General features: G+C 37.5%; 1 protein-coding gene across 3 annotated transcripts in view; it reads left to right on the plus strand.

Annotated features, from left to right (window-relative positions):
* The window catches only part of LOC149289826 (interleukin-1 receptor accessory protein-like 1), a 496,443-nt gene that overhangs the window by 79,902 nt on the left and 401,813 nt on the right, over positions 1-14,728 (plus strand). Inside the window, exon 3 of one of the 3 annotated variants that reach the window (XM_089490310.1) lies at positions 8,087-8,101. The exons of the other annotated variants lie outside the window; for them this stretch is intronic. Within the exon in view, the coding sequence (XP_089346436.1) occupies positions 8,087-8,101 (15 nt within the window). The remainder of the gene's footprint in view (positions 1-8,086; positions 8,102-14,728) is intronic. 3 annotated transcript variants of the gene reach the window in all.

The following is a 14,728-nucleotide window of genomic DNA, read 5'->3' on the forward strand; positions in this document are numbered from 1 at the left end:
GAAAATGTGACTACAGTATAAAAAAGAGCAATGATAGCATGTGATCTATTTCTTGGTTAAAAGTAAATATTCAATGGTTTGATTGATGGGGGAAAAGTGCACAGTAAAGATCAATGCTGTAATAGATATCAAAACAAGCCTCTCTTGTATAATTAATTCCCAAATGTAAGGTGTAAACACATCCCTCTTTGATGTGAACACATTTAAATTTTTTTACAATATCATCTTAAGAGAGGAAAATACCAATAGCCCATAAATCCATCTTTTCTCTTGGTATCCACTTTATGCTTTCGTTCTATATAGGGCAGATGTCACATATCCTAAGTGTCAAGCCATATTGCTAGCTATTCTTTATTAGCCGAGATTTTTCCTAAGGGACTCCTTAGGTGAAAAGCATTGAATTTAGAGAATTGGAAAATGAAAGTGGGATTAAAAGGGCATCTTCTCTCCTAAAGCATATTACTATAATACTTCAGAATTCGGATGCTGCTTCTAAAAGCCATGCCTGCATTTTCGTTAATACACTTATATACCATGCATTGTTTGTTCGTTTTTTAAACATGTGTTTAAGATAACGATCACTATTTAAAACATTATAGATTGGTAAGAATATTATTTTGTGTGCGATTCTGAGATCCCAGATGTGGGATGAGATGTAAGATCCTGAGATGTGAACATAGTATAGTTCCCTCACCTACATCCGGAGCCCGTAGAGCCATCCAAAGTAGGCAGTAGGCTCCCATGTACGTGTAAGACAAATGCACAAACCTTATCAGGTTAACAGGAAACCCTCCCCGTTGTAAATGGTTTTGAGAATTTTATTGCTCTGTTTAAGGCATTAAGTCACCTAAAAGGCTCAGCAAACCATTGTCCACTACCCTAGTCCCAGAGGATGCCCCCTTGACTAGATGCAATGGCATAAGGTACGTCCATGTAGTGCATTAAAATCTATGTGCACTATATGTATTTCGTTTATACCTACATTAATCAGTACACTGCTTACCCCCAGTGTATTACAGCATCTAAAAATAAGATCACAAAGTATTCTAATATTCAAAAACGGTTTCACACAGCTAGAGTTATTCTTCTCAACAGGAATTCACATGTAATTTCAAACTAATATACATTATCATGGGGAGTATGCACAATTACAAGGATATTTAACTGTGCTTGGAAGCAATGTATTGTATCTGAAAGACCGCTGTGTATGTCCCTCATAAATACAAAAGAGATGATTTGGGGGGTAGTGTTGTGGTTAAAGGGTCGATAAAGTCTGTTTTTTTCTGCAACATGCAGATGCCATTGAAGTGAAAAGGGACAGGACTGAGTCTCTCTGCATAGTGTCAAACAGAAATACAGGTCAACACGGAAATACAGGTCATACAGAAATACAGGTCATTATGATTAGGGTAAGAGAACTGGATGTACCGTCTGCATAACACACTATATTGACAAGCCTCAACCTCGTTCATGAGATGGAGCTCAAGTGGGAATCAACTTAAGTAGCAAATGCTGACAATTTCTTCCAGTACACATAACACTTTCACATGCTACTCACCAGTACAGGTAAAGTGCTGTCGTGTAGTGTGTGAGACGTATAAGTAATTGGTTCCTATGGTTCCATTAGTTTATACAAGTCACAAATTGCAGGGCAACACTTTTCCTGTGCTGGTCAATGATGTGAGAAAAATGTATGTGTCCGGGAAAAGATGGCTCATGTGGTCATCATAGTCAGTGAGAGTTTATGAATAGACAGACAGGAACACAGACAGACACCTACATCTACTTGGTGCATTGAGGCACAGTCGTGTTGGAATAGAAAAGGGTCTTCCCCAAACTGTTCCCACAAAGTTGGAAGCATAGCATTGTCCAAAATGTCTTGGTGTGCTGAAGAATTAAGTGTTTTCCTCACTAGAAGCAAGGGGCATAGCCCAAGCCCTGATTTCTATAATAAAGAGCTATCTCCCAATAGGTTTGTCCATATAGTGGTGCACCAAGCAAGGTCCATAAAGACATGGTTGGATAGGTTTGGCCTGGAAGAACTCGACTGGCCCGCTCAGAGGCCTAATAAGATTGCAAGGTCCCTGTTGGTGTAATGGTCAGATGTCCCAATACTTTTGTCCATATAATGTATATACTTCATGTACTTTATATACTCTAGCAGATGTACTTAGTTTACAGTTTACAGTATAATAAAAGAAAACATACAATAAGTACATTCATATAATAAGCAAAGCAGTCTACAGATATTTTGATATAGGTAGAGAACATATTAATATGTTAGGAAAGGAGGTACTGGCCAGTCCATTTGGTCTGTTCAGGTGTAAATAAATTAACAATAAATATAACTACAATCCAACATAATTCAATATATTTTAAAATTACAAAAATGGAATATAAGTGGAACATAAGTTACAATAAAATGTTGGTGATTTTGGCATTTCTCCATGGGAACGGAAAGCGCAAGCTGCCGAAGCGGGGCGCTAATTGTCCATTGCTGGACATTAGTTAGATAGTGGCGTCATACAAAGGTCAGGGAGGTAAGGGCATGCAGGTTTTGGCGGGCTGGGTCAGCTAAATCCAGTTTCGTCTTGTCAGGCAGGTAGAGCGGCTGATTGGTGGATCAGCGGTGCCGTAGCGCTAACGTTTGCGCAAACGTTCTTGGCGGCGGGAAAATGAGCGCGGCTGAGGGAGACTATCAAAGGAGTTTTAGCATTAGAGAGGTCGAGTTTTTTGAAATTGTGCATTTATCCATTTACAAATAGAGGCGAGACAACAATATTGTTCTATTATCAACAATGTAAAAGCCCTCACACTATAGGAGTAATATGTAGGATTCTGATGCAACAACTAGTTCCTGGGAGACATTCAATTTATACAAAGGTTGCGAAAAGCTAATTGTTTATGTAATTTAAGATGCATTGATGATGAAGTTTAAATGTATGTTTTATTTTAGTGGTAAACACATTTAGCACAAGTACTAATTAAGCATCGAGATAATCAAACTCAAATGTGTATATTATAAAACCACATATATATGTATTTCATTTCTATCTCTATTTCCATCTCGTCATATACATATTTAGATTGCATACAATTATGCAATTTACAATTAAACACATTTGCCTTAAAATAACTCGTTCAATTGAAATGTATTCTACGCAGTGCTTAATGATGCCTGTGTTTGTTTAATCCTTTTAAATCACACCCTTGCTGAAGAGAATGCAAATACTATTTCCAGATTTGAGAATGGTTCCCAACAGTAATTAGGTATGAATATAATGTCTCTTATACAATTTACACATAGTATATTTTTTGTGTAGAAATGTAATGTTCAGCGGCAATAAGCATAATTAATCATGGCCCGAGAAAGGTGCAGTTCCACTTTGACATCATGAAAATGGTGTATTAAAAGCATGTCACATATGACAGAAAACAATGATTTTACATGGTGCTGAAAATCTTTACTATTATTTTTTACTTTACAGTTTTAATTTTCTTAGTTATTTAGATTTTATTCTCAAGCTCTAATCGTTCTTTGGTCTCCACCAAAGGCAGAGTTATATTATTTGCTGCAAATAATCTGTTATTTCCCATAAACCCTCAATAAAGATTGTTGTGGAATTCTACTTCTAATCCCAAACATGAAGATGTAAAACACTTCCTGTGCTCTATCTAAGGCAGTAATTTAAGGCTGCTTTTAAATTCAGTTCAAGAGAAAATAGGAAGTTATCATACTTTTTATAATTGCCAAATTAAAAAAGACAAAGTTTTGGCATTCAGAAGAATCATTGACGGAGCCAGCCGATACATGGGTCCATATGACCCAGGCCGCACTTTGACAGAGATAGCAATTTGCTACCCCAAGGCATGTTCTTTAGGATAATGTCATGTTGCATGACCTCATGGTAGTATTGTGGCACTATGTGCGAGCTGCATTAGGAACAGGATGAGGCTTCTCCATGGTACGTGCGTTTTGTGTGTGTGTGTGCATGTTAATGTGGTGACTGTCTGTGTCTGGATATGTTAGTGTGAGTGTATCTGCTTATATGTTTGTGTGTTTGTTAGTGTGTGTCTGTCTACGATTATGTGTGTGTCTCTGCATGTTACTGTGTAGAAGTGTCTAAGTGTGAGTGCCCAGTGTGTGCATATCACTTCATGATAAGTTTAATTTTAGTTTTATTAATCGTGATATATCATGGTGGGCATGGTTTTGGTATGGGGGAAACAGCATTTCATCCTCGGACCCATGTAGCACGATGTCTGGGGCTGGTCTTTATCATTTATAATCTAAGCATTATGGTTGGTGTAAATAAATACACTGGACAGATAGGGCACTTAAATTTCTGATTTCTCAGCCAATAAGATTCCTATTTTCTGGTTACTCATGGTCTGTTCCCTTTAAATTAAAAAAACACGTCTCACCTTATGAAAGAGTTTTCAGGACAAATCTGAATTATCCAAATAATTTTCCTTCATACGCCATCATACCCTGCTGCACTCTACAATGGGTAACAATATCCTGGATAATGACTACATTTCAACTCACATGTGCAGTTGAAATGTAGCAACTGGCAACATAATGCCTTTGGAATATATTTGTTTTAATATTGGGAAATACTAATAGTTTCAGCCCAATGAATTATAACATAGTCGCAAAAGGCTGTTTATTTTTCTTCGTCTTCGTCGTGGTGATGGTGGTGGTTGTGACTCATGTTGCCTCATCTCATGTAAGTTCCCAGAAGCTTTGCGGGGGTGTTTTTCTTTTATTTCTCTGCTTGCTACACAATTATGTTTTGTCATCTTGACTTTCTCTGTGCAAATTCTATATACCTGCAATCCATCCTAGAAATCTTTCCAATCCACTTCCTCCCTACAGACCCACATGAGGATCTATTATGTTCCCACATTTAATCACCTCTCTATTTATCTTTTTATGACTTCATAGCAAATTAACTTTCCAAGCATTATGACCTAAAGGGTTTTATAAGATCTATTTATCTTTAATTAATAACAGGGTAAGGGACGTTAAAGTAAAGCCTATTAAACACCATTATTGTCATTCACAAGCACTTTATGTCACATTGACATTGTAATAGTGTATTGATTTTATGCAATGTCAGTGTTGTAATAAACTAAATATATCCTTTAATATTCTATCATCAATATTCTTTATCTGATCTTTGCTTTTATATGAACAGTAGGAGCATTCATAAGAGGAAATAGTTGACGTAGTTCTTAAGGTTAAAAAATAAGATATTTTACTATGAGTTTCATACAAATATAAAGTATAGAAAATAGAATCTTGAGATGTCCAAAAATGATGAAAGCCCCAGATGAAACAAACGAAAACAAAACTGAAAGTTCTGAATTTTTATTTGAATTTCATTTTCCACACCCACTGACTCTCTCTCTCTCTCTGTCACACACTCTCTCTCATACTCTCTGTCACATATTCTCAATGTCTCCCTAACTTCTCTGTCTCCTTTTTCACAGCTCAGTTTCTTGTTTTCCGCTTATTCACCTTCTTTGTGTTCTCCGGGTCTTCATTCTTCTCTGGTGGTCTGGTGTGTTACCCTGACCTCCAGGAGCACTTCCATATCAGGGTGGAGCCTCGGTGCTCATCACAGGGACAACCTCTTTGCAAACCTATTTGCAGGTTGTCTCCATGGTGCACACCAAAGTTACCAGAATAATTGAGATGGATCAGTGGAGAAAGAGAATCCAATCAGGGGAGGGGTTGTCTCCGTGATGCACGCAGAGAATCCACCCTGATGCAGAAATGCTTCAGGTGACCAGGGAAAAGTAGAGCATCACTGTAAAAAGAGGATCATTGGAGAAGGAGCAGGTATGTTGAGAAGAAGTCAGAGTATGTAGAGATTCAGGACCTTAAGGGCATGTTAAACAATTGAGCTCTAGTTTTAACTTGTTATACTGATTCTTCTTGCTCCATGTCTGTTTTTCCCAGTCAATAGTACTCATCACTATTTATACCGATAGCATATTGACCACTGACAGGTGAAGTGAATATCACTGATAATCTGGGGGGGATATATTAGGCAGAAGGTGAACACTTACTTTGTCCTCATAGTTGATGTGTTAGAAGCAGGACAAATGGACAAGCGTAAGAATCTGAAAGACTTTGACAAGGGCCAACTTGTGATGGCTAGACAACTGTGGTCCAAGTGGTCCAAGAAAGGAAAAGGTGGTAAACCAGCAACAGGGTCATGGGCAATCAAGGCTCATTAATGCATGTGGAGGGGGGCAAAGGCTGGCCTGTATGGTCAAATCCAACAAAGGGGGATACTGTAGCTCAAATCGCTTAACAATTAATGGTGGTTCTGATAAAAAGGTGTCAGAAAGCACAGTGCATCACAGTTTGTTGTGTATAGGGCTGTGCATAGGGCTGCGTATGGGGACCTGCACAATATATGGCAGGTGGACATAATGTTATGGCTGATAGGTGTATAGATTATATATAGTTACATTCCTGTCTTAAATGTTGCTAGCCATTTTGCTTGTAAATATTTAATTACATTATCTGCAACACCTGACTTACAAGTCAGTAATGAAGAACCATTAAAGTTCTTTGCCTATAATGAAACAAAAAAAATTCTAGCGGCAGTGTGGAATCTTAAAAACAAATGCATGCTGCAGTTATGATGTTCTTGCCTAGACACAGCAGGATTTCACTAACACCAAGAAAAAGTGGAAATTAATTAAATTAGGACTAGTACTGCATGTACGTGTTAAATAGAGTAACAGCATCTAGCCCTTTGATGAGAAAATAAATATATCAGAAGCAGTATGTATGAAGTCAACGGATCAGATGAAGGTTTGAGAAAAATAGTAGAATAATGAGGAAGACTTCCAGAAATGATTTGAAACAAAACTACTACCTTGCTTCGGTTACAAGGTTTTAATTACAGTGTAATTGTAATCTACAATAGTGGTATACTACTTAAGGCTCTCATGATTTTGCTGATCAACAACTCCCATGACCCCAACTCGCTGTGGATTAATACAATTTTAGTTTTACATTGTCTGAAAGGATGTGCCTTGTCTCCTATTGCTATAAAGTTAAGGGTTGTCCTGCAGAGAAATATTGCCTGAACTCAGGAGCAAGGGTTGATAAAAAAAGGCTATGCAAAAAAGTAAAATAATATAACAAATGAACATAATGTTTTAGAGGTGTGATGTATAAAGTTACCTGAAAAAAATGTTGTTTTTTTTAAATAGACACTCCAGCCATCATATATGTTTTAATGCATATGATAGGTGGTATTATGAAGAATTCTCTCATATACATTTTACACACTCCATCTTAGACATATGTGCACACTCATATTAAAACACATGTATACATATGCTTACACACACATAACACATACTTAAACATATGCACTCATCTTAACACACACCTATTCATACTAACACGTACTCCCTCTAACATATACTTAAACGCTCATGCTAACACAAATACCTCTGGAATACATATGTACTCCCTCCTTTACTTTTTCTCATCTCTCTCACTCTCTCCCTCCTTGCCTGCCTCCTTCCCTGCTCTTAATGTCCTACTCTCTCTCATTCTCTGCAGTCTCTCTCCCTTCTTTACCCTCTCTCTCACTATCCCCATGCATCCCATCTTTACTATCTGTCTCCATACCTGCCTGTCTCCCTTCCCTTACCCCTTTACCTTCTCGGAGGCTTCTTTCTCAGGCAGCACTTTTACTGCAGGGTCATGTAACATTGCTTTACGTGGTGTATTCCGTCTCTGTGATTAGACCGGTTCAAGTCCAATACTTTTTTTTAAAAAGAAATTCCAAGCAGCCCTAGGCCAGTCTGACCCTGTTTCAGGAGGCTGTAATATTTCACACATGCCGGGTTTGCCTGTTGTCGCAAAGATTTTTTGAGAAATACTCCAATTCTTTAAAAAAGAGAAGACCACAGTGCAAGGTCTAGAAGTGTCGTCAAATGTGTAGAGGTAGAAAATGACAGAATGAGAGGTAAAGAGGAGACCAACAAAGGAGACCAACAAAGGCTAAGGCTGATGATTACCAATGACAGGAAAAGAGTAAACAAGAAGATGAGAATGTAGCATGTCTAGGAACAGATGTGTTTCATGTCCTCCGATCAACGGGCAAGTTTTTTTCTTCTGTATAGCATTAAAATGTGCAAACAGGGAAAATAAAAAATTTCGGTGCGCTAAGCTAGTCTCAGGCTCAAATAATACAAATGTGTAATACGAGGCCTACCAAACAGGTGTAAGCATGCTGCAAGAAACAGTGTATTGGCTGTACAATGTATACAAAAAACAAAAACTGTCTGCGCTTCTTACCCTAATAAAGTTGGCAACAAATATATAAACATAATATAAATGAGAGGTTTTGGTTATATGAATTGGCCAAAGCATAATTAAGCTCACCCGCCACGTCAAGGCACACTCTCAATAGGGTGAGAACCTACTCTCACCTCCTACATAGTGGGCACACAAAGCAGTTTATACTGCTACCAAAACCTTATTAATGTGTTAACATTAAAATGTGGCAGAATCTTTTCCCATATAATTAGGTACATATTTAATGTGATTAAATTACTCAGCACTTCACTACATGGATAAAGTGTTCAGCTGCCAAGCATTTTCATAGTGTCTGAAACGTTTGATGTGACATTCTAAGATCAATGCGTTCACTTGTAACTTGCTAAATTGACTGATCTGTTCAGTTACAAGAAAACAGGTGCTGAATCAGTGATTAATAATTAGAGTTTTAAGATCAGTGTGTAATTTCAGTCTATTTATTCAACTAAATGGGAACATGAAGACCTGATAAGTCGCTGCAAGACAGGATTTTTTTTTAGAAAAATAAATATTCTAGTAAAAATTAGGTTAATCTTACAAATGGGATACGACATTGGGAGTTATATTTGGCTAAAGTTATTCAGTTGAATGCATGGACCTGATGCAGGTTGCAGGATGACTAAAGTATGTTAAGTGGCTGAAAATAATGCCCCAAATAAATTGGTGTCAATGGATTTCAACATCAACTTGAACACCTCTGATATACTTGTACATTACATAATAATGACTACATTTAACACACAATGAAAATCTACATAGGCTTATTTTATTGCTGTTTCGCTGCTTTTGCATATTGTTACACAGAAATTTAACTACTGCAGGCATAGCCTAGTTGGATAAAATATGTATTAAAATGTAATAAGCAATTTCAATGATAATGCTGAAATTGAATATTTAGATAGCGGTTTACACAGACCTCGTGTTTCACTGCTCTCCTGCGATGCTGCCGGCAAATAAGGCTGAGCGTTGGATATGAAGTCATATCCCCACGTTCAACCTCAGTTGCCAGCAGCATCAGAAGGGAAGATGTAGCCACCACCATGAATAGGAACTGAACGCTGACTAAATGAAAACTTTACTTTTAATATCCCTAAGAGTGTAATGCTAATAGTTGGTGCAATCTGGGTACTAAATCCTGTGAATGCAATCTGGGCAAATCCAGTTTCTGTGTGTAATCTGGGTGCTGCATCAACCTCTGGTTGCAATATAAGTGCCAGGGCAAATCTTGTGGGTTTAATATAGGTGCTTGGGTATATTTGTGGGTGCAATCTAGGAGTTTCAGAAAATCCTGTGGGTGCAATCTAGATGCTGGGGCAAGTCCTGTGGGTACAATCTGGGTGCTGGGGCAAGTCCTGTGGGTACAATCTGTCTGCTGGGGCAAGTCCTGTGGGTACAATCGGGGTGCTGGGGCAAGTCCTGTGGGTACAATCGGGGTGCTGGGGCAAGTCCTGTGGGTACAATCTGGGTGCTGGGCAAGTCCTGTGGGTACAATCTGGGTGCTGGGTTGTCCTTTGGGGTGTGTGACCTGTGATCTATACCTATAATTTAGGGTTTCAATGCATTATTTATTTGATGTATACCTATATCTGCAATGCTATGTTTATATGGTTATTCGTTAAATCTATACCTGCACATTCAGTCCGCACATACTTTTGTAACAGAAAAAAAAAGTGTACAACATAAGATTTCTTTGCACAAAAATAGAAGGAATATGGCATACAACTTTTAATTCTTAAGACTCCTTGAACTTGATCGATGCTCTTATATTTAAAATTTGAAGTTTGTTGTGTCCCCAACTGCTGGATCCCAAAGTCCTGAAGATCCCCGGCCACAACCCATTTAGGGTGCTGGTAATACTGATTATATATATATATATATATATATATATATATATATATATATATATATATATATATATATATCTTAAAATTACTAGTAGGCAAGTAATTAATCCTGCTGAATATTTAGTTAGGATCCAACATTTTCATGGCAATACTAAGACCACCAAAGGCTTGCGATAATGACACTGGCTGCCCCTGTAATGTGTATAGCATATATCCAATTAAGTGCTTCTAAATTATATGTAAGTTATACTTATGATCAGGTAATTGACATCCAATTTACTAAGGCTATGTGTCACTATCAGGAGGTTTTGTATGACCCTGCATGACTCTAGTATTAAGTCATTAATTTAAAAGACATCCTACAGATTTCTCTGCATGCAAAGTCACCACTTTGACCGGTAGTGACCCATTATCCATTGCTGCAGAATATGATGGCGCTATATAAAACAATAACAATGTGGAAGAAGGCATTAAAGAGACAGAGAACAGGCCCTAGTCTTAAATATTAGATATATGTCAGATTGGAAGGTGACCTAAGTGATGCTAAAAAAAAAATCTTTAAAATCTGATTTCAGCCCAAGAAGTAAACACTGTGTTACAAATGATATTATCATGCAGCATTCCCTGCTTTTACATTGATGATAGTGACTTATTGCACGACTCATATTCTGCTGAGACAATGTTTTAAAAGCTGTTTCGTGATTTTACTTTCTCTGAAACAGCTTAGCATTCAGATCATATCCCTTTTTAATTGCCGCTTTATAGTTTGCAAAGATGTTATGTAGCTCTAAAATACTGAGCTTTACTGCAGCTGAAGGAATATTTATCCGAACAGATGTAATACTGTTACAGTAAAGAATGAAACCCGTTTTACTTTATCAGCAACCGAGGGGAAGGTTAATGGCTATGATGCATGTTTTATGTTGTGCTTCCAACACGGACTTCTCCGTGATTTGTAGATTTACAGTATGCCAATAATAAAGCCTTTCAGTGGTTGAAGCACGGCACATTTTATTTACACCACCATAGCCAACATTCAGGTGAACTTTTCAAAATACATGTCTGGATTTATATATGGCAGCGTTTTGAGCTAAATTGTAAATCAAGTTTTTCGGTAGTAGTCCGAGAAAATCATGAGAAAATCAAACCTCGAGCACATTTGTGTTTTATACTATTTAGATAGTATATGTACGAATTAATAAAAGGCATACTGGGGAACTTCCTGAGGCTAATGTCTACCAGAGTACTTCCATTCGGGATTTTTATGGGAGGTGGGGAGAAGGTGAAAACCGAGTTCATGTGCGTTGGTGCGATGCTTACACCAACATGGCCAATGGACGCTTACAGACGAAAATAAGATACTCATGGATTATTTCTTCCTATGACTCAAATGTTAATCACTGTGCAAAAACATCCTTGTGCATAAACCTGTATGGTACAAGCTTTACATAAACAGCTAATAAATAATATGGATATGTTATGTGAATGGACACCAATGGCATCACATAACAATGCACTTTTTGGAATATGTAAATCTCTCTACAAAGTATACCTTCCGATAGTCCTAATTTTTGGGAACTGTCCTGCTGCCCCGGGTTGCTGCCCCACTTTTACTGATCTTTGCGGACAATAAGGGGTATAGGTTCCTTGGATCTCCCCTGACCTGCTCAGGGAGATTAAAAATTAACAGAGGTCTGTACTATTGCTGCACAGACAAGACTTTCATTACAGCTCCCAACTCACAAGATGGCTATTTGGATAAGGCTTGCGGTGTCCACATTTCCCACCCTGCACACTTCTAGGACTGGACCTGCTAACTTCTGTGGCTGGCTTCACATCTTCCCACCTCTTGCCATACCCCCTAATACAAGTGTCCTAATATGGACACCTGAAATGTTGGAGGGTATGACAAAGCCATATATATATTGATTTCTTTTAACGTGTACTTTTGGTTTGTTACAGGTGACCTTGAATGGAATACTACCTAGAACTGCCCTTACGAAAAAATTACTACAGTTTTTCTGAAGTAATACTGCAGTTTTTTGGACATGAAAAAACTGCAATACTGCACTTTTACTGCAGTATTACTGCACATTTACTGCAGTTTTACTGCATTTGTACTTCTCTGTACTGCAGTTTTACTGCACATTTACTGCGCTTTTTTTTTTATATTGCAAACCTACAGTTGTACTTCAAAGTACTGTAGCTTTATTGCATTTGTACTTCCGTACAAAAATAACTGCAGTAAAAGTGCAGTACAGTGAAGTACAAATGCAGTAAAACTGCAGTAAATGTGCAGTAATTCTGCAGTAAAAGTGCAGTATTACAGTTTTTTCATGTCCAAAAAACTGCAGTATTACTTCAGAAAAACTGCAGTAATTTTTTTGTAAGGGTGGACCTTCCCTTGTGATGTTTGTCTTATTGAAGATGATGTTGCACACACTCATTATTTATATCACAAGATGTATTTTGAAGGCATATACATTCTTTTTCTAGCTATGCCACTTTGTGCAAATTTCTGATTTGCTTTGTAAACAAATTTTCTCCAGACTAAATCTGAAGATGAAAAGGTAATTTGGTAATTCTCTTGTTCAATTCCATTACTGACTGAGAAGTAACAGTGCAAGATGAATACAATACAGCATGTTGCAAGTCATTACAACCAAAGGCTTTTTTTCTTCAGTCGTTCTATGAAGACTATCTACCGTTTATCTCCTGCAATGAAATAGTCGAATCTAAGAAACATGATTGTTTCTCATGCAGGGAGAATTAAATCTTATAAACAAATAACCAGATTTAACAGGGTTAGCACTAATTTGAAATGTAGACAAAGTTACAATTTCTGATAGATTGTTTTAAAATTCCGTATTTTTTGCTTCATATGACACATGCTTTACGCGAGACACTTGGAATCTTAATAAATTATGCATGACACTTTTTTGTATGCATCAGAATTGCCTCTTCTAATTTAGTTAAATGCTATTTTTTAAGTGTTGTAATACTTGGATTAACATCTTAGACTACAACACTTGGCTATGAAATCAAACCATGGTTCCACTGGAGACATCCCCTGGAGTCTTCCCTTTCCAGTTTGTATGGATGTCAGGAGGGGGTTAAGGTAAATCGAGATGTATGCTGTGAGTATAAGCCAAGGTTGGGTTGGGGCAGGAAAAGGGACATAAAGTTGGTGGGAAAAGATGTGGAGTGGGCTGACCCAGAAGACTGGTGATCAGCTATGCTCTTCATTGCTTGTAACTAACTAGATGTATTTTGTAAAGTATTGATGGGTTCAGTTTGCCATATCTATTATTGGGCAGAGCTATTTTACTAGGTAAGCACCATAACAATCCGAACACTTCTTCACAGGACTTACAGGTATGTGCTGAGGGCAGTCTTGCCACACCTTTTGTAGACGTTAACTTGGAGCGATAGAAAAGGTGGGCTTTAGAATTGAAAAATACTAAGGAGATGAACTGCATAAAAGATTCCACCATACAAAATCCAAATTAGGAATACTAATTCCTAGGAATGCACATTTTTAAATGCTTTTTTCCCCCCAATTAATATTTAATGAGATTAAAGATAAACTAAAGCAATGTGCTGATGATATTTCTAAAAGGACTTCAAGAAGTGTTAACTGGTCTGATGTTATACATTGTCATGGTTGCATCACAACGTTATACAGGGCCAATTCAATCGGTTCTGTCTTTCAAGTATATGTTATCTACGATCAAAACAGTGGAAATCTGTTCACATATGGAGAGCTAATAAACTGGTGTGTGTAAACATCGGGCTATCCTTCCTTCACATTTTGCTCAAAGGAGATTAAAGCAGATCAAACTACGTGTCAATCTCCTGCTGCTATCTCCCACATATGAAGATTCCTGGTGAGTCCCACTGCATTTTATTCTAGGAACTGTTTCAGCCTGTATTAAGAGGAGAGCCCCTTGGCCCCCATGACATTTTCAAAGCCTTTGACATATGCTTGAAATGCAATAATTTACTTAATCTCGACCTCTCACTTTTAAATGTCATTTTTAAAGCTACAGCCTTAGAAGGGTATATACAAAATGACGTGATCACAGGTAGTTTAACTCTTACATTGCTAAAAGTTAAAGGAACCCTATATGTTACTTGGCACAGTAAGTTAAATTTAACCCCTTAAGGACAATGGGCGGTCCCTAAACCCATTGAAAACAATGCATTTTGAGCCCGTACATGTATGGGCTTTGTCATTAAGGGGTTAAAAATATAGTACCTTTACATGTTTTGGTAAACAGAGAAAACCTTTGCTCTTGTATCACCTTTAGCCTTCTTGTCTCCTTTCTCAATTGCTTATATTTCCTATTTTCTATTATCATATTTCTTCTATTTACCCACTCTCATCTCCTCCCCTATTATTTTCTCCTTTCCCTCTCTTTCCCCTCAAGTCTTTCCACTCCTCCATTTTTTTCACTCCACCGACATTCTTCTACTAAATCCCCCCTTGCTTTTAATTGCTCACTTCTACTTCTCTTAAAACATA

Source organism: Sceloporus occidentalis, unplaced genomic scaffold, assembly GCF_023333645.1.
Source record: "Sceloporus occidentalis isolate IW3139 unplaced genomic scaffold, rSceOcc1.0.p SCAF_43, whole genome shotgun sequence".
Classification (NCBI taxonomy): domain Eukaryota; kingdom Metazoa; phylum Chordata; class Lepidosauria; order Squamata; family Phrynosomatidae; genus Sceloporus; species Sceloporus occidentalis.